Genomic DNA, 22,516 nt, shown 5'->3' with positions numbered 1-22,516 from the left:
GTAACAACGCTTGGACTTCTAGTTGTAACAGATCTAAGTGCTGTTTGGACATGTTGTGTACTCTTGGAGGCACATTTGGTGGTATTTGTAGGAATTCTATGCAATAACCATGTTGGATAATGGCTAGGACCCACGAGTCCGTAGTTATATGTTTCCAATTCTGGTAATAATGTGTGAGTCTCCCCCCCCCACTGGTGTTGTGTGTTGGGGGTTTGTGATGTTGGAGTCACTGTTTAGTTTGTGGGGGTTTTTCGCTTTGGAATTTCCCTCTTGTTTTAGGGAACTATCCACCTCTATATTGTCCCCGAAAGCCTCCTCTTTGATATTGGCCCTTGTATGTGGGTCTGGCCTGTGAGGTCGAAGGCTCTGTGCTTTGGGCCCGAAACCCCCCTCTAAAGTGTGGCTTCCTAAAAGTGCCTCTGCTCTGTGGGGAGTAGAGCGCGCCCATGGCTTTGGCCGTGTCAGTGTCTTTCTTTAGTTTGTCTATTGCTGAATCCAACTCCGGCCCAAACAATTGTTGTCCGTTGAAAGGCATATTCAGCCCAGCCTGCTTGATCTCTGGCTTAAATCCGGAGGTACGTAGCCACGCGTGTCTCCAAATGGTGACCGCCGTGTTTACTGTTCTGGCCGCCGTGTCTACTGAGTCCATAGCCGACCTTATTTGATTGTTGGAGATGGTTTGGCCCTCCTCTACAATCTGTTGGGCACGCTTTTGGAACTCTTTTGGAAGGTGTTCAATGAAATGTTGCATTTCGTCCCAATGTGCCCTGTCATATCTTGCCAATAGAGCCTGCGAACTGGCAATTCGCCATTGATTGGCTGCCTGTGCTGCCATCCTTTTGCCTGCAGCATTGAATTTCTGACTTTCTTTGTCGGGTGGTGGTGCGTCCCCAGAAGTTTGTGAGTTTGCCCTTTTCCGGGCTGCTCCCACTACCACTGAATCAGGAGTCAGCTGTTGCGTAATGTACACAGGGTCCGTAGGGGGAGGTTTATATTTCTTTTCCACCCTAGGTGTGATGGCTCTGCTCTTGACTGGGTCTTGAAACACCTGTTTGGCGTGTTTTAACATGCATGGTAACATTGTCAAACTCTGATATTGGTTGTGTATTGATGACAGAGTATTGAATAAGAAGTCATCTTCTATAGGTTCTGAATGCAATGCTACGTTATGAAAAGTAGCTGCCCTGGAAACCACCTGCATGTAAGCAGTGCTGTCTTCTGGTGGTGATGGCCTTGCCGGGTAGCAATCTGGACTATTTTCAGAGACTGGTGCATCGTACAGATCCCATGCATCTGGGTCATCTTGGCTCATCCCTGTGTGCGTTGGTGACTGCACCATTGGGGGTGTTGCTATTGGGGACAGATGTGGTAAGGGTGGTGGTGATGGCTGTGGAGAAAACTGTGGTGTTGTTTTTTCTTTAGCCACTTTTGCTTTTGGCTGCATTTCTGCCTCATGGAATGCGAGCTTCCGCTTCATCTTGTACTTATTTTCCCTGTGTCTTTCTGTACATGGAGCCTCCTCTGGGTATGGTCCGGCTCTCCCATCCCCAGTTCTTGTTCAAAGCTGTGGCCTTGTAGTTGTGAGGAAAGGCCCTGTTCGTCCGTATAGGAGCTTTGTTTCGGCTCCGAGGCTGGGTGTTTCGGCACCGAAACCTTTTCAGCAGTCTTTTTCAGCTCCGAAGAAACCTTCTTGGATTTCGAGGTGCCGATTTCGAGGTGCCGAGTATATTTAGTGCCGGTATCTCAACCGGAGTCGGATGTCTTCGGCTGCTGTGAGGCCTTTTTCGGTGCCGATGCTTGGTCACCGTGCTTTCGGGTAAAGCCATGGCCTGTCGGCGGTGGCGTCCCCTGGGCCTTCATGATTTTCGAGTGAGTTTTTGCCGGGCTGGTTTACTCACAGTTTGTTGCCTCGTCGGCTACTCACTCTCGGGCTCGTCCGAATCTGGAATGGAGAATGTCTCCTCTTCTTCGACGTCGGTGTGTCCGGCCGGTGTCGACGCCATTTGAAGTCTTCGAGCTCTCCGGTCCCGCAGCGTCTTCTTCAACCGAAATGCCCGACAGGCCTCGCACGTATCCTCTTTGTGTTCGGGGGACAAACACAAATTACAGATCAATTGTTGGTCTCTATAAGGATACTTAGCGTGGCATTTGGGGCAGAAGCGGAATGGGGTCCGTTCCATGAGCCTTGAAGACGCACGCGGTCGGGCCGACCAGGCCCCGCCGAGAAGTGGAAGCCCCGAAGGGCTGCCGGAGCTCTTCTTTTCTTCGGTGTCGATGTGCTATCACTAACCCTATACCGAGCGCAAACAATACCGTCGAATTTTCCGATTGTTAACTAACTTTTCTGAACCGAAACATGGAGCGCAGAGGAACACGTCCAAACCCGATGGCGGAAAAAAAACAATCTAAGATGGAGTCGACGCCCATGCTCAATGGAGCCGAAAGCGAGGAGTCCCTCGGTCTCGAGACTAGAAAAGACTTCTTCGAAGAAAAACAACTTGTAACACTCCGAGCCCAACACTAGATGGCAGGATAATGCACAGCATGTGTATCTGCAGCTACACATGCCATCGAACATATATATACATACACACACATATATATATATATATACACACACATACACACACAAATATATATATATATATATATATATATATATATATATATATATCAATAGTTTATTCGGTCCAGGTTTGGACCATTTGAGAAATTAAAAAATAATCATACATACAGAAGGATAAAAACCATAGACCATCAGGTAAAAAGAGACATTAGCAATTAGTACACTGCTTATATAAAAAAAGGGTTCATAAAACTACATAAAAAGTTTCATAAATAATTAAGACAAGACTCTTAAAATAGTGTCTGGATCTTGCCCTATAAAAGAAGCTAAATGCTAAAATAATACGAATCAATTGTTAAAAACATATAAACTATTCTAAGACGGATTTGTACATAAGATAAGACATAGAAACTACATACAATAGGTCCTGTTTACAAAAGTTAGAAGTCAATCAGTGGAAAATGGAGCCCTAAGTTAGTCAGTTCTCTTAAATAAGTTGATCAGATAAATTGCATCTTGCCATTTATAAAATTATATGCGCCAAGGGGCTTATGAGTCACTTCAATTGGGGTAACCCACTAGACAACATGCTCGGAGATACAGTCTTATGTCCTTGATAGATCGCACTAATGATTTCGCCCAGACTATTATGACAGGATGCTAATTCGCTTACTTCTAGACCGTTCTTCAACCAGTGGATTTAAGATCTATATATATATATAGATACACAAGGGACATTATAGTTAGGTTCTGAACTTAATCGCACAAAACCACTGAAATTCAGCAGTTATAGTAATTTTTAACTCACGTAACTATAACTCACATCCTAAGTTAACTACAACTTACGCCCCTGCCATGCACAGGTTTCTCATCAATAAAGTTATTGCAAGTTATTGCAAATGTTGCAGTGATAATATCAAGATGCCAAAGAAGGTTTAATCAATGATGTAATATGTGGAGTAATTAGATGTGCATGGCAAAGGCGTGAGTTATAGTTACCTAAGGGCGGGAGTTATAGTCACTTGAGTTAACCATAACTGCTTGAATTCCAATGGTTTTGTACAAGTAAATTCGGGACCTAACCATAACGTCCCTGTAACCTTTGTTTTTTTTCAGTGAATTTCTATTTTTTTTAGCACGCACATTACATTTTGGCCGTGTGTGGTGGGGGTTGCACGAAGGGCCTCGCCAATGGTCAGACCCAGTGGCCAACCCTCCTGCATGCACCGAAAATTTGGGTGCAGTGGATGTTTTTTTTTCCCCAATCTGTCTCCGGATCCACTGGAGGATCTGGGGATCCATGGATCCACACGTAGATCCTATGGAAACTAGAACTTAACTATAACTACCTACTGGCGACGGCCATTGAGTAATATATAATCACACCTAGTGGCGATCGCCACTAGTTATCACCATGTTTCCATAGAAAAAGCATTTTTTGACTTGCCTTTATCTTTGGGATCGTTTGACGAATCGTCATGAAATTTTACAAAATAAGTGCCCTGGTGATTCGTAATCAACACAGAAAGTTTTGGGGTGATTCTTCAAGCGGGGCCCGAGTAAAGGGGAGGCGGGTTCAAAAAAGTTGTTTTTCCCATATTAATTCCCATAGGACCTTTAGACCTACAGCCCGAATCACTGGATGGAATTACACCAAATTTGACAGAAAGCTAGCTTTCGGTACGCACATTGTGCTTTTGCTTATTTGGTGTAAATTTGTTCAGTAATTTTGGGGATATTAAAGGGAAAATAAGCTTAGATATCTCTGGCCGTGAGGACTTCACAAATAATGAAGAGCTTGTGCAGGAGAATGTACAGCTCTGCTTGGCTGACCATCACCTCCCTGGGGCTATTTACATTGGAGGGGGGCAGTGCGGCCCCCCCTTGAGGAGCCACCAATTGCCCTGGGGACCCCCCAGGGATAGCTCCTGCTATGTCCCATGGTGCCCACCCCCACGACATAGCTGTTTACCGAGGCTTGGCTGCAGCTTTGACAGTTGCAGCTAAGTCACAGCAAACATAACTCTGCTTTCTGACAATGGGATCTTTCGAACAGGTCCCGTTGTCAGAAAGTGGAGTTTTCATCTGTCTTCCCTGCACGTGAAAAAGCGTGTAGGGAAGACAGATGAAAACACTGCTCCAGCAGGCAGGTAGCTGCTGTTAAAAGCAGCTGCCTGCTTGCTGGACCAATGGAACAGCGGGGAGGCATGGAGGCTCCTCCTTTGGTCACAGATAGCCCTTAAAGAGCCAAAAATAATTATTTTTAAAAAATGAGCAGGGACCGTGGGGGCCTTGAGGCTCCCACCGCGATCCCAGATGGCCCGTAAAGGGCACAATATATATATATATTTTTTTTTTAAAGGCTGTGCCCTAATGGTGAAGGTCATAGAACTTCACACCGAGAGTTGAGGGTTCGACTACTGGTGTATCCTTAGTCATTTCCCTCCTTTAATTTATTTTCAACTGCAAATGTTTAAAGCTCATACTTAAAGGTGATCTTACTGTTTTTAATTGACCAATACATTTTTCTCTTCAATTTGTGCAGAAATATCTCATTCTAAGTATATCATCCAATAAAAGCCTAAAACCTCTCTATCTTCTTCTCCCTCTCTTTTTTAATCTTTCTCCCACTCACACACCCACTCACCTGTACACACCTACTCACACACCCACTCGGATACTCACCGACCCACCCAGACCCTCGTGCACTCACTCACAGCCCCACTCAGACCCTCACAGATCCACTGACACCCTCATGCACCCACTCACAGACCTGCGCAGACACTGATGCACCCACTAAGACACTGATGCACGCACTCTCGCCCCCAGATACACCCTCTTACACTTATTATTACACCAAGAGAGACAGGCTGTGGTCAACTCCTACCGCACACGGCCAAAGGGCTGTGTGCAGAGTAGGTTTGAGTGGTTGGGGGGTTGGCTGCACGGACTGGTGCAGGCCAGGCCTTCTGGGCAACCCCTGCTGTGCACGGGCAAAGGCTGTTCACGGTTTAAGATTGGGTACTTATAGGGCTTGGCCTCATTTTGTTTTCACTGAAAAAAATCAAAGATTATAGGGGCGTTGTAGTTAGGCTCTGAATTTACTCGAACAAAACCATAGAAATTCACCTGTTATAGATAGAGTTATCTAAAGTAATTATAGCTCATGCCATAAGGTAACTATAACTTGCAGAATTCTAATAAGTTATTGTAGGAGGCTGGCCTGGCTTGTAGTGGGTACCAGAGGTATTTACACCTTGTGCCAGGTCCAAGGCATCCCTTATTAGTGTAGAAGATGTGTTTCTAGCAGCTTAGGCTGAGAGAAGGTAGCTATGGCAAAGCAGCTTAGGCTGAACTAGGAGACATGTAAAGCTCCTACTATACCACTGGTGTCATTTGCACAATATCATAAGAAAACACAATACACAGAAGTACTAAAAATAAAGGTACTTTATTTTTATGACAATATGCCAAAAGTATCTCAGTGAGTACCCTCAGTATGAGGATAAGTTATATACACAAGATAAATGTACACAAACCAAAATTATGCAGGTAATAGCAAAAGGAAGTAATGCAAGCAATGTAAAGTTACAGTAGATGCAATAGGAGCACATAGGTATAGGGCCAACACAAACCATATACTCCAAAAGTGGAATGCGAACCACAAATGGACCCCAAACCTATGTGAGCTTGTAGAGGGTCGCTGGGACTGTAAGAAAACAGTGAGGGTTAGAAAAATAGCCCACCCCAAGACCCTGAAAGGTAGGTGTAAAGTGCACCTACTACCCCCAGAGAACACAGAAGTCGTGATAGGGGGATTCTGCAGGAAGAACAAACACCAGCAATGCAACAACAGTGGATTTCCGGACCCGAGTACCTGTAAGACAAGGGGACCAAGTCCAATAGTCACAACAGTGTCGAGAGTGGGCAGGAGCCCAGGAAATGGCAGCTGAGGGTGCAAGAAAGCTGCCACTTATTGGAAGAAGATTGGAGTTCTGCAAGAACGAAGAGGACTAGGAACTTCCCCTTTGGAGGATGGATGTCCCACGTCGTGAAGAGGCTTGCAGCGGTGTTCCCACGCAGAAAGACCGCAAACAAGCCTTGCTAGCTGCAAGGGTCGCGGTAGAGGTTTTTCGATGCTGCTGTGGCCCAGGAGGGACCAGGATGTCGCCACTTAGATGAGGAGACAGAGGGGGCGCCCAGCAAGTCAGGGAGCCCTCACAGAAGCAGGCAGCACCCGCAGAAGTACCTGAACAGGCACTTGGAAGAAGAGTGAACCGGAGTCCATACGAAGTCACAAAAGAGAGTCCCACGACGTCGGAGGACAACTCAGAAGGTTGTGCACTGCAGGTTAGAGTGTCGGGGACCCAGGCTTGGCTGTGCACGAAGGAAATCCTGGAAGAGTGCACAGGAGCTGGAGCAGCTGCAAATCACGCCGTACCCAGCAATGCAGTCTAGCGTATAGAGAGGCAAGGACTTACCGCCACCAAACTTGGACTGAAGAGTCACTGGACTGTGGGAGTCACTTGGACAGAGTTGCTGAGTTCCAGGGACCACGCTCGTCATGCTGAGAGGGGACCCAGAGGACCAGTGATGCAGTCTTTTAGTGCCTGCGGTTGCAGGGGGAAGATTCCGTCGACCCACAGGAGATTTCTTCAGAGCTCCTGGTGCAAAGAGGAGGCAGGCTACCCCCAGAGCATGCACCACCTGGAAACAGTCGAGAAAGCCGGCAGGATGAAGCGATACAAGGTTGCTAGTAGTCGTCTTGCTACTTTGTTACGGTTTTGCAGGCGTCCTGAGCAGTCAGCGGTGGATCCTTTGGCAGAAGGTGAAGAGGGAGATGCAGAGGAACTCTGATGAGCTCTTGCATTCGTTAGCTGAAGAATTCCCCAAAGCAGAGACCCTAAATAGCCAGAAAAGGAGGTTTGGCTACCAGGTTAGGAGGATTGGCTACCAAGAGAGGTAAGAGCCTATCAGAAGGAGCCTCTGACGTCACCTGCTGGCACTGGCTACTCAGAGCAGTCCAGTGTGCCCCCAACACCTCTGTTTCCAAGATGGCAGAGGTCTGGGACACACTGGAGGAGCTCTGGGCACCTCCCCTGGGAGGTGCAGGTCAGGGGAGTGGTCACTCCCCTTTCCTTTGTCCAGTTTCGCGCCAGAGCAGGGCTGGGGGATCCCTGAACCGGTGTAGACTGGCTTATGCAGAGATGGGCAGCATCTGTGCCCATCAAAGCATTTCCAGGGGCTGGGGGAGGCTACTCCTCCCCAGCTTTTCTCACCTTTTCCAAAGGGAGAGGATGTAACACCCTCTCTCTGAGGAAGTTCTTTGTTCTGCCTTCCTGGGCCAGGGCTGCCTGGACCCCGGGAGGGCAGAAACCTGTCTGAGGGGTTGGCAGCAGCAGCTGCAGTGGAGACCCCGGAAAGGCAGTTTGGCAGTACCCGGGTTCTGTGTTAGAAACCCGGGGAATCATGGAATTGTCCCCCCAATGCCAAAATGGCATTGGGGTGACAGTTCCATGATCTTAGACATGTTACATGGCCATGTTCGGAGTTACCATTGTGACACTGTACATAGGTAGTGACCTATGTACAGTGCACGCGTGTAATGGTGTCCCCTCACTCACAAAGTGTGGGGAATTTGCCCTGAACGATGTGGGGGCACCTTGGCTAGTGCCAGGGTGCCCACACACTAAGTAACTTTTCACCCAACCTTCACCAGGTGAAGGTTAGACATATAGGTGACTTATAAGTTACTTAAGTGCAGTGGTAAATGGCTGTGAAATAACGTGGACGTTATTTCACTCAGGCTGCACTGGCAGGCCTGTGTAAGAATTGTCAGAGCTCCCTATGGGTGGCAAAAGAAATGCTGCAGCCCATAGGGATCTCCTGGAACCCCAATACCCTGGGTACCTCTGTACCATATACATACTAGGGAATTATATGGGTGTACCAGTATGCCAATGTGAATTGGTAAATTTAGTCACTAGCCTGCTAGTGACAAATTTGGAAAGCAGAGAGAGCATAACCACTGAGGTTCTGGTTAGCAGAGCCTCAGTGAGACAGTTAGGCATCACACAGGGAACACATACAGGGCACATACTTATGAGCACTGGGGCCCTGCCTGGCAGGGTCCCAGTGACACATAGACTAAAACAACATATATACAGTGAAATATGGGGGTAACATGCCAGGCAAGATGGTACTTTCCTACAGTTATTTTTTGAAAACCCGATATGCTACCTAATTCACTTGGCAAATCATGCTCCCACAGTAGTATTTCAATTGTTATTACCCCCTTCCACCATAAGCATTTGTTTGTCTTCCTCAATGTTTCCAATACCAATTGCGTGTGTGTGAGCAGAGTTTTCATTTTCTTATCCTATATGGTATCCTCTTGGTCTCTTGCCATGTCACTCAGTCCTCAGGGAATGTCCATCTTGTGGGAAAAACATCCATTCTTTCACTTCCATCAGCCAGGCATACCAGTATTACTTTTGTATATTTAGGGGGTCAATTTTCCTATCATAAATGACCCTTGTCAATTTCTTAACATTATTCGTGAAAGTTTGCTGTTGAATAAAATCAGTCTAACTTCTATCTCTAGTTTCCTAATAAATACACCTGGTACACATTAGAGGGTATTTTGGAGGAATGCATATGAATTTTGGCAGCACTATCATTTTAAACCGTGCTGTCCAGCCCAATAGGTAAAATAGTAGCTTTCTCCAAAGTCTCACGTCTCCTTTAAACGTATTCAGTAGAATTGATAAGTTGCTGTGAAGGCTAATGGATTACATCTACACCCCGGAATTGAAACCATGTAGACATACAATTAGTGGGTACAGGTACAATTTATGTGGCGACCATTTGTTTGAGGGATATAAGAGTGGGTGCACTGATTCCTGCCCTTTCCTAGCCCCACCCTCCTCCTCCTCCTAGGACCTACTTAATGGCAGTCGCTGAGCGGCCCCACTGAGCTGGTACCTAGTCCCAGCTCCTACTTCCCTTGCACTGGTCCTCGAATCAGTCTTAGGCCATTTCAGACCCGGCCTTCTAACTCGAGGGCCTGCCTTGCTGCGCTCCTTCTCTGTCTGCTCTCACTCCTCTCACACTCTGGCTCTTCTTCCATCACTTGTACCACATTCTGCTGGCTTTTGTGCCTGCTTTGTTGCTCTGTAGATTTTTGTGCCTGTTTTTGTGCTCTTTCTCCTCTTTGACCTGTGCTTTGTCTTTTGTGCCCATTTTGTTGCTCTGTCCAGTCTTCTGTGCCCATTTTTGTGTTCTTTCTAGTCTTTTTAACCCTTCTTGTTGCCTCGACTTGTTTCTGCTGACTGCTTTGCCTGCTTTTATCCTCCTTTCTCCCCCGCTTCTCCCCTCTCTCCAGGGACTACCCCCACCTCCACCTTCTCCTTACCTGGTTCTCTCAATTTCTTCCTTGTGCCTTCTCCTGCTTTGGATTACCATCCCTCCATAGCGCCAATCCTGCACTCGTCCCATTCCTAGGACCTACTTAATGGTGGTTGCTGCACGACTGTGCAGCGGGCGTCCCAAAGGCAAGTTCATCTGCGCCCATCCACGCCTGGACAATGCCCAGCGCAACGGATCCTGGTCTGTCCGATCACTACCACCATCACTACACCTCATCCAACTTGCTAGCACGCAACACCAGTCGCCAACACGACTGCTGCCCCCACTCCACACCACATTGCACTGTAGGACCCTTCTCATGCGCTCACTTCCGCTTCGATTGCATCGCCACTCCTATTTCACCCACCACACACACTTTACCCCAGAGGTGGGGCTGGACCCACACCCTCAGATCGGACCAGTCTATCCTCACAGGTGACCTACAGAATGACTTAACCACCTTCAATAACTGGATCTCAAACTGCGCAAACACCATCGCTCTTGTGAAGAAAATCAAGCAAAAAAAGAACTCGCACTCAAGCATTCTGATACACAGAAAACCTAAGAGACTCCAATCACTATTGCAAACAACGAGAAAGAAGATGGAGAGCCAGCCGAGATAACACCTCTACAGGTACCCACTCCAACTCTGGCAAATAACTGTTCAACATCATTGGAGATTTATCCAATCCAACGGCAGTCACCCACCACATTATTCCCTCACAGAACCTGTGCCACGGTCTCTCTGATTTCTTCCACAGAAATATACTCATGATCTACCCCAACTTCAGACCCCAACCCACCATAAAATACATTATCACACAACCTCCCACCACCAGGAACACTCACCAAACTGGCAACCACTCACCACAGAAGTCACCACCGGAATTATGCAGACCATCAACTCAGGGTCCCCCACAGAGCCCTGTCCTCACTACATCTATAACCTGGGAAGAACACTGATCAGCGCCAACCTCACCACCATCATCATTAACTCCTCCATCATTAATGGAACTGTCCCATTTAGCTGGAAAATGCAGAAACTCTCATCAAACCAGCAAGAACTGAGCAACTACAGACCAATCTTACTCCTTCTTTTCCCATCTGAAAAGATGCCACAATATAGGAGAAGGTTTAAACCAGATAAGGTTTAATGAACTTCAATGTACACGACTACGGCTAGAAAATAGAGCAACTGACAATTCAAATAGTAACCTTTCATCCACCCCCTCATTCTAATTCCAAAATGGTGCTTGAAATATTCAATAAGAAAAATCAACACATCTTACCCCCCACATGAACATCATATAAGATATATAAATAACAATAACTCATATCTAACATACTTAAAGACTAGAAATGAAAACTAACAATAACCCATACTTAACATGCTTAAAGATTATTCCACAAAATATCAAATTACTTTTAAATATTCCTAGATTTATTTTTTTCAAATCAAATCAAATCAAATCATTAGCATTTATAAAGCGCGCTACTCACCCGTGCGGGTCTCAAGGCGCTAGGGACAAAGGGGGTGGTTATCGCTGCTCGAACAGCCAGGTCTTTAGGAGTCTCCGGAAAGCGGAGTGGTCCTGGGTGGTCCTGAGGCTGGTGGGGAGGGAGTTCCAGGTCTTGGCCGCCAGGAAGGAGAAAGATCTCCCACCCGCCGTGGAGCGTCGGATGCGAGGGACGGCGGCGAGTGCGAGGCCAGAGGAGCGGAGGGGGCGGGTGGGGACGTAGAAGTTGAGCCGTCTGTTGAGGTATTCCGGTCCCTTGTCGTGGAGGGCTTTGTGTGCGTGGGTGAGAAGTCGGAAGGTGATCCTTTTGCTGACTGGGAGCCAATGCAGGTGTCTCAGGTGTGCGGAGATGTGGCTGTTGCGGGGTACGTCGAGGATGAGGCGGGCTGAGGCGTTTTGAATGCGTTGCAGGCGATTTTGGAGTTTGGCGGTGGTCCCAGCGTAGAGGGTGTTGCCGTAGTCCAGGCGGCTCGTGACGAGGGCGTGGGTCACGGTTTTTCTGGTGTCGGCGGGGATCCAGCGGAAGATCTTGCGTAGCATGCGGAGGGTGAGGAAGCAGGCGGAGGACACGGCGTTGACTTGCTTGGTCATGGTGAGAAGGGGGTCCAAGATGAAGCCGAGGTTGCGGGCGTGGTCTGCGGGGGTCGGTGCGGTGCCGAGGGCCGTGGGCCACCAGGAGTCGTCCCAGGCGGACGGGGTGTTGCCGAGGATGAGGACTTCAGTTTTTTCAGAGTTCAGCTTTAGGCGGCTGAGCCTCATCCAATCTGCGACGTCCTTCATACCCTCTTGTAGGTTGGTCTTGGCGCTGGCGGGGTCCTTGGTGAGGGAGAGTATAAGTTGGGTGTCGTCGGCGTAGGAGGTGATGATGATGATGTTGTGCTTGCGTACGATGTTAACGAGGGGGCTCATATAGACATTGAAGAGTGTCGGGCTGAGTGATGAGCCTTGAGGTACGCCGCAGATGATCTCAGTGGGTTCTGAGCGAAACGGAGGGAGGTAGACTCTTTGGGAGCGGTTTACGAGGAAGGAGGCAATCCAGTCCAGGGCCTGGTCTTGGATCCTGGTGGAGCGGAGGCGGGTGATTAGGGTGCGGTGACAGACGGTGTCAAAGGCAGCCGAGAGGTCGAGAAGAATGAGGGCGACTGTTTCACCGGTGTCCATCAGGGTTCTGATGTCGTCTGTGACTGAGATGAGGGCGGTTTCAGTGCTGTGGTTGGTTCGGAATCCGGTCTGTGAGGGGTCGAGCAGGTTGTTGTCTTCCAGGAAGGTGGTCAGCTGTTTGTTGACGGTCTTCTCTATTACTTTGGCTGGGAAAGGCAGAAGGGAGATGGGGCGGAAGTTTTTCAGGTCGCTCGGGTCAGCCGTAGGTTTCTTTAGTAGGGCGTTGACTTCGGCGTGTTTCCAGCATTCGGGGAAGGTAGCAGAAGAAAAAGAAGAGTTGATGACGGTCTGGAGGTGCGGGCGATGATGTTGTCGGCTTTGTTAAAGATGAAGTGCGGGCAGGGGTCCGAAGGGGCGCCGGAGTGGATAGAGTTCATGATGGATTCAAAGGACTACTACAATGATTTAACACATAATCCTATAACTTTAATGGAAGACTTGAAGTTCTGCCTGATCTTCTCAAACTAACATTAGGCACTGTATCAACTCTCCGTCCAAATACCACAGGATCATGTTGTTCTCGAACATTCAACAATTTATCCTTGTTCCAGCACCTCCTGTCATCCAAAATTACAGAATGTTTATTTACACTAATAGCCTCCTTCGGCACAGAATATCAAGATGACTTCTTCTCTCCCTTGAACGGTGCTGTCACTCTCACATAATCTATTTACTTAACATCGAGGACTCTACCTTAAACAGTAGAATACCTTCTACGAGCATCTTTCTGTTATTCACTCACACACTGCAACACCTGATCTGAAATCATTTTCTTCTTCATTCATAATCAGTTCATTTTTGATCCAGGCAACCTTCCTTTCAAAAACACAAGAGGAGAAACCTTAGTCTCTAAATTAGGTGCTGTGCAACCAGCCCCCACTAAATTCCTTATTTCTTGCACTCAGGTCAAACCATTCACTAGAGACAACTGTATGATTTCCTTAATCACTCTGTTGCAGTGTTCTACTAAACCATTATCCTTGGATGATACAATGAAGTAGTGATATGTCTGACACTCAAACAAGACAGGAAAACTTCAAACTCTTGAGAAATGAAGTGAGGACCATTATCAGTAAGGATCTCATTCAAAACCCATTCCCTGAAATGTTTTTTTTTCCAAAACATCCTTAACTACAGAAGTAGTGATATTATTTACAAACGTCTGCTTCCAATCACTTAGAAAAACAATCAATCACTACAATGCTGTATTTCACCTGACCATTGCTTATACGCACTGGACCAATGACGTGGATGGCCAATTTGGACCACACCTTCTCAAGAACAGGAGCAGCTGTTATCAGACTAAGCACGATGACCGGAGTCTTATCACTTGCAAAACAAGACTTACACTGCCACACAAATTGTTCAACATCCTTGTCCATTCCCGGCCACCAAAACAAATCTCGTATATTTTTCTTCATGGCTGTCATGCCAATATGTCCTTTGAAGGGCAAACGCCACAACCTTTGGTTTCAAAGACACAGGAACAAACAAAGGATCAGACCTGCAAATCAATCGATCAACTATGGACAATTCAGACTCAATTTTTCAAAAAGCATCTACCAAAGAATCACTAAGTTTTCCCCTGGGCCAACCTTTTGTTACTTCTGTCAAAGTGATATCTTGACTCAAAGCCACTAACGATTCTGACTTTGAAATGGCATTACTAGTGATGCATGACAACTCACTAACCACTATTTCTTCTTCTTCTTCTGTGATACTCACAGTCTGATCCTCATTAGAATTTACAGACAATCTCAATAAACAATCTGCCATAATGTTTTTTATTCCTGGAATGTACTCAATATTGTAACAGAACTACTGCATCCTATATTGCTACTTACCTATTCTAGGGGATGCTTTTCCAGCACCTCTGGTGGCAAACATGTCAATCAAAAGCTTCTTATAAACTCTCACCACAAACTCTGTGCCTCACAAATAACAACGAAAATGACTGACACCCCACCTGCAACCTAAAGCTTCACGTTCTACAATCTAATATAACACCTCTGCACCCTTTAGACTACGGCTAGCAAATGCCACCACTTCTTCTCTTCCATTTCTTTTTTAAAACTAACTATCCTGACTAGAATCCATTATTACAATACTTGGATCTCTAGTATCAAAACGTTTGAGAGGAACAGCATTTGCTATACTTTTCTTTATGTCCTCAAACTCTTGTTCACGTGCACCACTCCATATGAACTTCTTGTTTTTCTTCAATAATTGACACATTGCATAAGTTCTTTATGCACAAGGTGTTATAAAACGGGAATAAAATTCCATCAGTCCCATAAATAATTGCAGCTGATCTTTCCCTTGTGAAACACAGGAGCCTCAACAATGTCTCTAACCAAAAACTCCTTTGGTTCCATGACAACAGCTGATAATTTATGGCCTAAATAATTTAACATACATAGGCCAAATGTGCACTTGTCCACCCTAGGAGTAACTAATCTTGTATTAGAACATTTAATGCCAGTGCTAATTTCCTGTCATGGCTAGTTTTGACATTTCCATACACCAACACACCATCTTGAAAACATACAACTCCCTCCACATCCTTGAACAGCATTTCCATGAGTCGTTGGAGAACAGCAGATGCAGGCTCTTATCCAGAGGGCATTCTCTTAAAATGAAAAACTCCATTGGATGTGACAAATGAGGTTAAATGCCAGGGAATCCTCATGCAAAACTATTTGGTGCTACAAAGAAACCAAATTGAGTGTGGAAAAAAGTTTGGCACTCTTAATCAAGGATAACATTTCTTTATATTGGGAAGTGAGTGACGGTCCATCCACATTTTAAAATTCAGATCTCTAAGGTAAACACACATTTGAAGATTGCCATTAGGTTTGCGTACTAAAACAATGGGACATAACCATTCTGAACCCTCTATGGGTTCAATAAAGTCTCAAGGTTGTAATTTGACACGTTCCTTCCATAACTCTGCTCAGACCTTAAATGGTACCCTTCTCCCTTTGTGGACTACCAGTTCTGCCCCCGATTCAAGCTGAATTTTGTGTTTGAATTCTTTTAATTTCCTAAGCACCTCGGTAAAAACTTTCAGAAACCTCATCTACCACTCAGAAAGTTGCATTGCCCCCACGCCTGAACATTCTCGTTTGAGAAAATCTTGTTCAGGACTGTTAGGATCCAACATAATTTCTACATTCTGTTGTTCCAACCATCCCAACAATGATGAACCATGCTTGGCCAAGTACAAAACAGCAGATGTGGAATTGCCCTTAAAGGAAACAGTGGTATTAAATTCCCCAAGTACCTCAATGTGTTTCCCTCCACATGCTACACAGGTCTAATCATAGATTTTCTCAATTCCACATTGCTAAACTTTTCCAATCCTCCACCCCAATTAGGGTAAAAGGAGATCCAGAATCCGCCATTATGCTGACATCAACATCGCCGCCAGCCAATACTTGACAGTATGGCCTTTTAATAGTGATAACATCCATATGCATAATTTCAGCTTTGTCACCCTGTGGATTCTGTGAAACTTCAACACACAAAACAACGCTTTCAACACTTGAGTCTGAAGACTTATGTTCAACTTCTTGTTCACTTACACTGCTCACAACTTTGGATTTGCCATTTTTCCATTTAGACTTGCCCACTTTTACAAAATGACCCTTTTTCTTATAACTCGCACGTACTTTATGATGTCCAGCACACAACAGTGAATTTCCCAAATGATTAGAACTTCCCCACTTATAACACAATTACATTTTTGCTTTAACATTATTTTCAACTCTCTTCTTTTTGTCTTTTGTGCATATATAATCAATCAATTATTTGGTTTCCAAAGACTTGTGAACAATGGACATTTGAGACATGAAAGATGCAGTACTTTCAATCAGAATTTATAATTACAAAAACTATTCCCTATTTATGTCTGAAAATGCCTTAAATAAGTTTGTTCTTTTTGAAAAAAATATACTGAATTACGGTTCAATATTTTTAAATCACATTGATAAATGTCAAGTGTTACTATTGTAGGTACTGTTACACAATGAGGGCATATGCTTTGTATTATCTGCATATCGCGTGGTAGTAGTAATAATTTCTTTCGATATAGCACTCCAAATCACAGCTTTTGACATTTCTGGGCACTGTAAATCAAACATGAAAATGCTTTTCTAAATGAAGGTATACTTATCAAACTCATAGAGAAGAAATGATGCCCTGGTCTTGCCAGGATTCAAACTGTGACTAGTAGACCAAGCCAGATATCAGCCACTAACGATCTTAGCAGCTACAGAAATTATAAAACAAATATTAAATCTTACTGTTGCTTAAAAATACTTCTAAGGCTTGTGAAAAAAGTAAAATGGCCCCAGTTGTGGCTATACCTTTTAAATGATTAATATAGTGCATGCCGTCTTTATCTGGCATTTAACTGTTTGTAAGATTAAGGGCCTCGTTAAGAGTATGGTGGTCCACGGACCGTCACACTCGCGTTGGCGGTCAGACCGCCGCAACTTTGGCGGTCCGACCACCCAATTACAACCCTGGAGGGCAGACCCACCAGGGGACCACCATCTCCGCTGGGAACGTGGTTCCCGATGACATGGCGGTGGTCAGGCTTGTAACCAGCCAGGGTGACACTGAACTCAATGCCGCCTGGCTGATTACCACTTCTCTTCCCGCCAGCCTTTTCACAGAAAGCCAGTGCCTGGGGCCACAGGAGAGTCCCTGTACTGCCCATGCCTATGCCTGTGGCATAGGCAGTGCAGGGGTCTCCCTGGCCAGCACCGTTGGAATAGTGGCCTCGCCTCCCTTAAAGGAGTCGAGATCAATATCCTAACACTGTTCCTGCTGGTCAGCCTGGCGGGAACGCATATTACAATGTTCCGCCAGTCATCTTAGTGGAAACATTATAATGAGCTCGGTGGAACGTCACCGTTATGGCAGTGGCGTCTTCCCTGTGAGTTTGGCAGTCCCCTGGTGGGACCACCAAACTCATAGCGAGGCCCTAAGTCTTTTCTTATTAACACTCAACATAATTTAACATTGGAAACAATAGCAGCAAAGCTATAATAGAATAAGGCATGTCACAACTTATGACCTCTGCTTCCCTGACACAATTAAGTCATTAACATAATTCCATAACCAAACACTGACAATAATCCCCTAGTATATTACTCCTCAGTATCTCAACAGGTCCAAATGAGGAAACAGAAGCAAAGAGACAAAATATACACTTTAAGAACAATATCAGTGCTATATTAGCCACCTCAATCCACAGCCTCGCCTCGGTCATAGACTATATAATAAAACTGCTCGTAGCCCACCAAGAATGTAAATCCCAGCCCTCAGTGCCCAACCATTGCTTGAAAAACAAATAAACACTGTTCCATGGTTAATGATCCCCACAGTCCTCCTTCAAGCTTTCTAGGAAGGATCCAGACAGGTCACATTGAGCCTGGGTGGAAATCCCACTGATGCAGTTATCCTTTTAACTGCACCTGTTTCGTCTTAGTCACTTTCATGTCATTGTCTCAGGTTTAGATACGGAAGAAATGGAGCTAAGCAATACTTGGGGTCTGCCTTATAGCTGCTCTCAGAAACATTTCTCTCTACTGTGCTGCCTAGATCTAGCATCATGGTGCTCCCTGCCTCTGTGTTCTCCCTACAAGCCCTGGTGGGACATCTAGTATAAACCAAGCAAGTAGAGCTCACTCCCATTTGCATCCAGATATCTGTCTGGCTATTCTTTCATAGCATAAGGGTCTTTGCACTGAGCAGCTAGGTTGTGGATCAAGTGAGCTTCTATGCCCACCAGGAAAGTGCTCCTTCTGCGGACAAAGTGGTAATAGGCCTCTTCCCCTGGTCTCCTGACCCCTCAGGATTCTCTGGAGCCTCCAGCTGTGGGCTAACCAGTTGACCAACAGCACGGTAGGAAGATGTACCTGTGGCGCTCACCCCCTGCCAGCCAAGAGAGTAGGTAAGGGACTCTCCTCTTCACCATGTCAGATCAGCAGGCTCAAGCTCCACAGGGGACACTTGGCCCAGAGCCTTAAAATTATATCTCAGTTAGGAAGCCACTCCCATCGGTCACCTATATACCTGTGAAAGCCTCAATCAATTAGCGAAGGAGGACTTTGGCTAAGGGCGCGAGCACAGTGCAGTCATCTTAGACTCCGGTCAGGCATTTAATAGATTTAGGGCCTGATTCTAACTTTGGAGGACGGTGTTAAACCGTCCCAAAAGTGGCGGATATACCACCTACCGTATTACGAGTTCCATAGGATATAATGGACTCGTAATACGGTAGGTGGTATATCCGCCACTTTTGGGACGGTTTAACACCGTCCTCCAAAGTTAGAATCAGGCCCTTAGTGTAACTTTTAGGTTTCATTTCGTTTTTATGAAAGTAGATGTTATTTGTTGATGTGGTGGTACTCAATGGAGAAGTACCAGTCTGTAAGTTCAAGGTGATTCATGTATACTTAGATCTGTCAAAAGCAGTACTTATTTTGTAAAATTATTATTATTACTATAGCTACTACTACTACCACCACCACCAATACTCCTGCTACTGGCACACGGGGGCCAAAAATTGTCCTTAGGAGCCTACCTCCAGTGGTGCAAAGGCCAGGGTTGTCTGTTGTTTTTTTCAAAATAGTGTCCTTTTCTTCCACCTCACAACACATACTGTTTCTTTCTTACTCTTGAAACGGTTTATTCCCCGCTTTCTCAATTTACACTATTTTCTCAATTTTATCTTCTTTCTCCATTTTCGGCTTTTCTTGCTCTAGGTCTAACAATAAGGGCTTGATTTAGATATTGGCGTATGGGCAACGATGATGGATATCCCGTTTGCTGAAATCTCAATCCCATTATTTTAGGGATTTAGATTTCGTCAGACAGGATATTCGTCACGGGTGTGACAGAGTAACCCATCCGCTAATATCTAAATCAGGCCCCTAGTCTTGCTCACCAAAAATTACGGATAGGGTACAACACCAGCAAAGTAAGCGGTGGTTATGATTCTATCAACTGAAAAAGCGCTACATAACATGCTCACCAAGAATCTTAAAGGCAGGAAAGGATTTATGGAATAGCAAGCCTAGTGACTCAACATTTCAGATGATGATGAAATTGTACAGGGATAGGGTCTATTAAACATTTTGCCCTCAACAACAGCAAACTCACTTAGAGTCTCAAAACTAAGAAACCCCTGTTTGTTTTCTCCAGCTGTTTACCTGTCCCAATTGGCATCCTCCACCACTTCCCCCTCTCTCAGTTGCTCAGTGGAAGAGTTCTGTTGCTCATGCAGGTGCTGCAAATAAGGAAATAAATCTAATGATTAATGGGGAGAATCAGAACTACATTGCCCATCCACACGCTACACCATCATTATTCATCACCCTATACCATATTAAACCTTACTATTCTATGGAAAGTAGAGGAAACAAATGACCAGAGATGCAAGCAAAATCTTGATAATTTTCACTGAACCTTAAAGAGAAAACGTCATACTGTGACAAAGAAAAGAATAGTTGAACAGTGATGCATGCTACAAAGTTCTTCAAGTGAAAGACATAAAAGGAAATGGACTTTCTTTAAGCCACAGCATGAAAACAGTTAGAAGAAAAACTGGCAAAACTAACAAGGGGATATGTAGTTACAAACAGATGTAGTTTCCGTCTGAAGCTGGATGTAATGAGGGAAGGGAAGTATGCCACGTAATGTCATGGCATGAATGAACCCAGGTTCTTTCACCTAACTAAAAAAACTGATTGTCTGACAAAGTCATGGGGCTAATTAATCCCCAGATCAGGAGACGTGCACAAAGAGCTAGAGAGACATCCAACATAGCTTTGGCGGAGTTAGAGTGTGGTCTGCAGCACATAGAATTGGAAGATGAGAGGAAAATAATTTTGGGTGACGGGTATTCAAGTTTTTAATGTGCTCCCATTTGTACAAAAATAAAGTATTTCGGTGAATGTGGGTCATGACTCATCCTTCTGTGTTTTTAGAGAAACACAACTAAAACTATCAGGGCTAGCCAACAATAAGTGATGCTCAGGGCTTTTCAGTGAGATACTCTGGTGGGGGAAGCCCCCAATCTAGAGATAAATAACCTGCAGGTCTCTGGTTCAAATTCTGTTTGGTCAACTCAACTGGAGTGAAATAAAAGTGTCCTATTACTAATGCCCAAAATACCAGCTCTTTAGAAATGGTTAACATTATTATTTTAAGATTACATGCATCTACAAGGTACATGTTCACAACCTCTCATAACATAAGAATGCTTTAAGATTAAACTAATATAGGCAGGGAATCAGTCATGACTGAGATGGCAAACCCTGACGTTGCTGCACGAAAAAGGCGGCTTCACAGTGACAGATCTACAATTATATTACTTATGCGCGCAAGCGCAACATGCACACTATTGGTACGGCCCGTCCGAATAAATACTGAATTTGGCTGTTGAAGCGGAAGAAGTACACCATAGGCTGTGACGTGCTGCCACGAACATGTAGGGATACGCCTCACACAGAGATTAGCACAGTAGAATGCACAATCATGGCCTGGCATGCACTGGGGGCGCGGGTGAGACGACTGCCCTTGTATACCCTGGCATTACCTTTAGAGTTTTGTTGGTCACACATGAGACAGGAGCACTAACAGTTGAAATCAGCAGGAATTGTCACCATGTGAGATATGTACTTGAGTGGGACCTTTGTGGGCCTGGCGAATTTGCAGCACATATACAACGCCACGTCACTTTTTAATTTTTATTATCACTGCCTCACGCATGCCATAAGAGCACTATAACTACACATTCCCGGCTGAGCCACCAGTGCCGGGAGCACTTCAGACCATACTTATGAGCCCAGATAGGAGACACTTAGTCACCAAATTATATGCAGCCACAAGACTGACGCACCATTGTCGACCGACAAAACACTGGCACGCTGGAATGCTGACCTCCCCACCCCCTGACGCAAGGTGACTGGAAATACTGCTGCTCACTCATTAGCTATCTCACCTCTAACTGCAACCTGTGCATCATTCACTACAGATATTTGCACCAGATGTATTACAAGCCACTTAAAATGCAACAGTGTGGACTGCGGGTGGACACACAATGTGTGCTTGCTGCGGGTTGACAGGGGCGGGATTCATACACTTGGCGTGGGAATGCCCCCAGATATGGGAGTTCTGGGTGGAAGTGGTAGATACCCTGTGCGACAGAATTATGGAACCAATGCAATGTACGAGTCAGATGTGTCTGCTGGGCATGGTGAGGTCATTGCAGCCAGTGGCATGTTGATTCACAGCCATAGCACTGCAGCTGGCCAAACAACAAGTGGCCATGCATTGGGGAAAACGATCATACCCTACATATGCAAAGTGGCTGAAAGAAGTGACTTATTGCCAAGATGTTTTTGAAGATTATGCAGAGGAACTGCCCAAGGCGTCCCATCCTAAAAATATATGGACCCCTTTAACAACCTATTTGCTAAGAAAGCAGGGATCTGTGCCACTAACACCATGAAAGCGGGATTGAAAGCAACATAGTAAAATATTCATGACTGAAGGTACTGAATCCACGTGTGCGCACACCCTATCACCTACATTGTCTTAAGTCTCTGATGGTATGTACTGCGATGTTAGCTGCCAGCTTAATGTTGTGTTTCTGTTGCATATAATGAAAAATACAAATACAAAATAAATCAAGTATGTTTCTGGATTCCACATAACTGCTGGAGTGAATTCTGTCAAAAACTAGCCCATATTTTACCCTCAGAAATAGATTAGCTGGGATGACAAATATAAAATCATGCACATCACCAAACTGATCTGCTTATTTTATATTAATTAATTACATCGTTAC

The 22,516-nt window shown here is 45.3% G+C and overlaps 1 protein-coding gene across 2 annotated transcripts in view; it reads right to left on the bottom strand.

Moving 5' to 3' along the window:
* The window catches only part of ICA1L (islet cell autoantigen 1 like), a 370,063-nt gene that overhangs the window by 200,569 nt on the left and 146,978 nt on the right, over positions 1-22,516 (bottom strand). For both annotated transcript variants that reach the window (XM_069226037.1, XM_069226039.1), the window contains exon 8: positions 19,875-19,951. In XM_069226037.1, the coding sequence (XP_069082138.1) occupies positions 19,875-19,951 (77 nt within the window). The remainder of the gene's footprint in view (positions 1-19,874; positions 19,952-22,516) is intronic.

The sequence above is a fragment of the Pleurodeles waltl genome, chromosome 3_1, assembly GCF_031143425.1.
Source record: "Pleurodeles waltl isolate 20211129_DDA chromosome 3_1, aPleWal1.hap1.20221129, whole genome shotgun sequence".
Taxonomy (NCBI): Eukaryota; Metazoa; Chordata; class Amphibia; order Caudata; family Salamandridae; genus Pleurodeles; species Pleurodeles waltl.
This window is presented reverse-complemented; position numbering and strand designations above follow the sequence as displayed.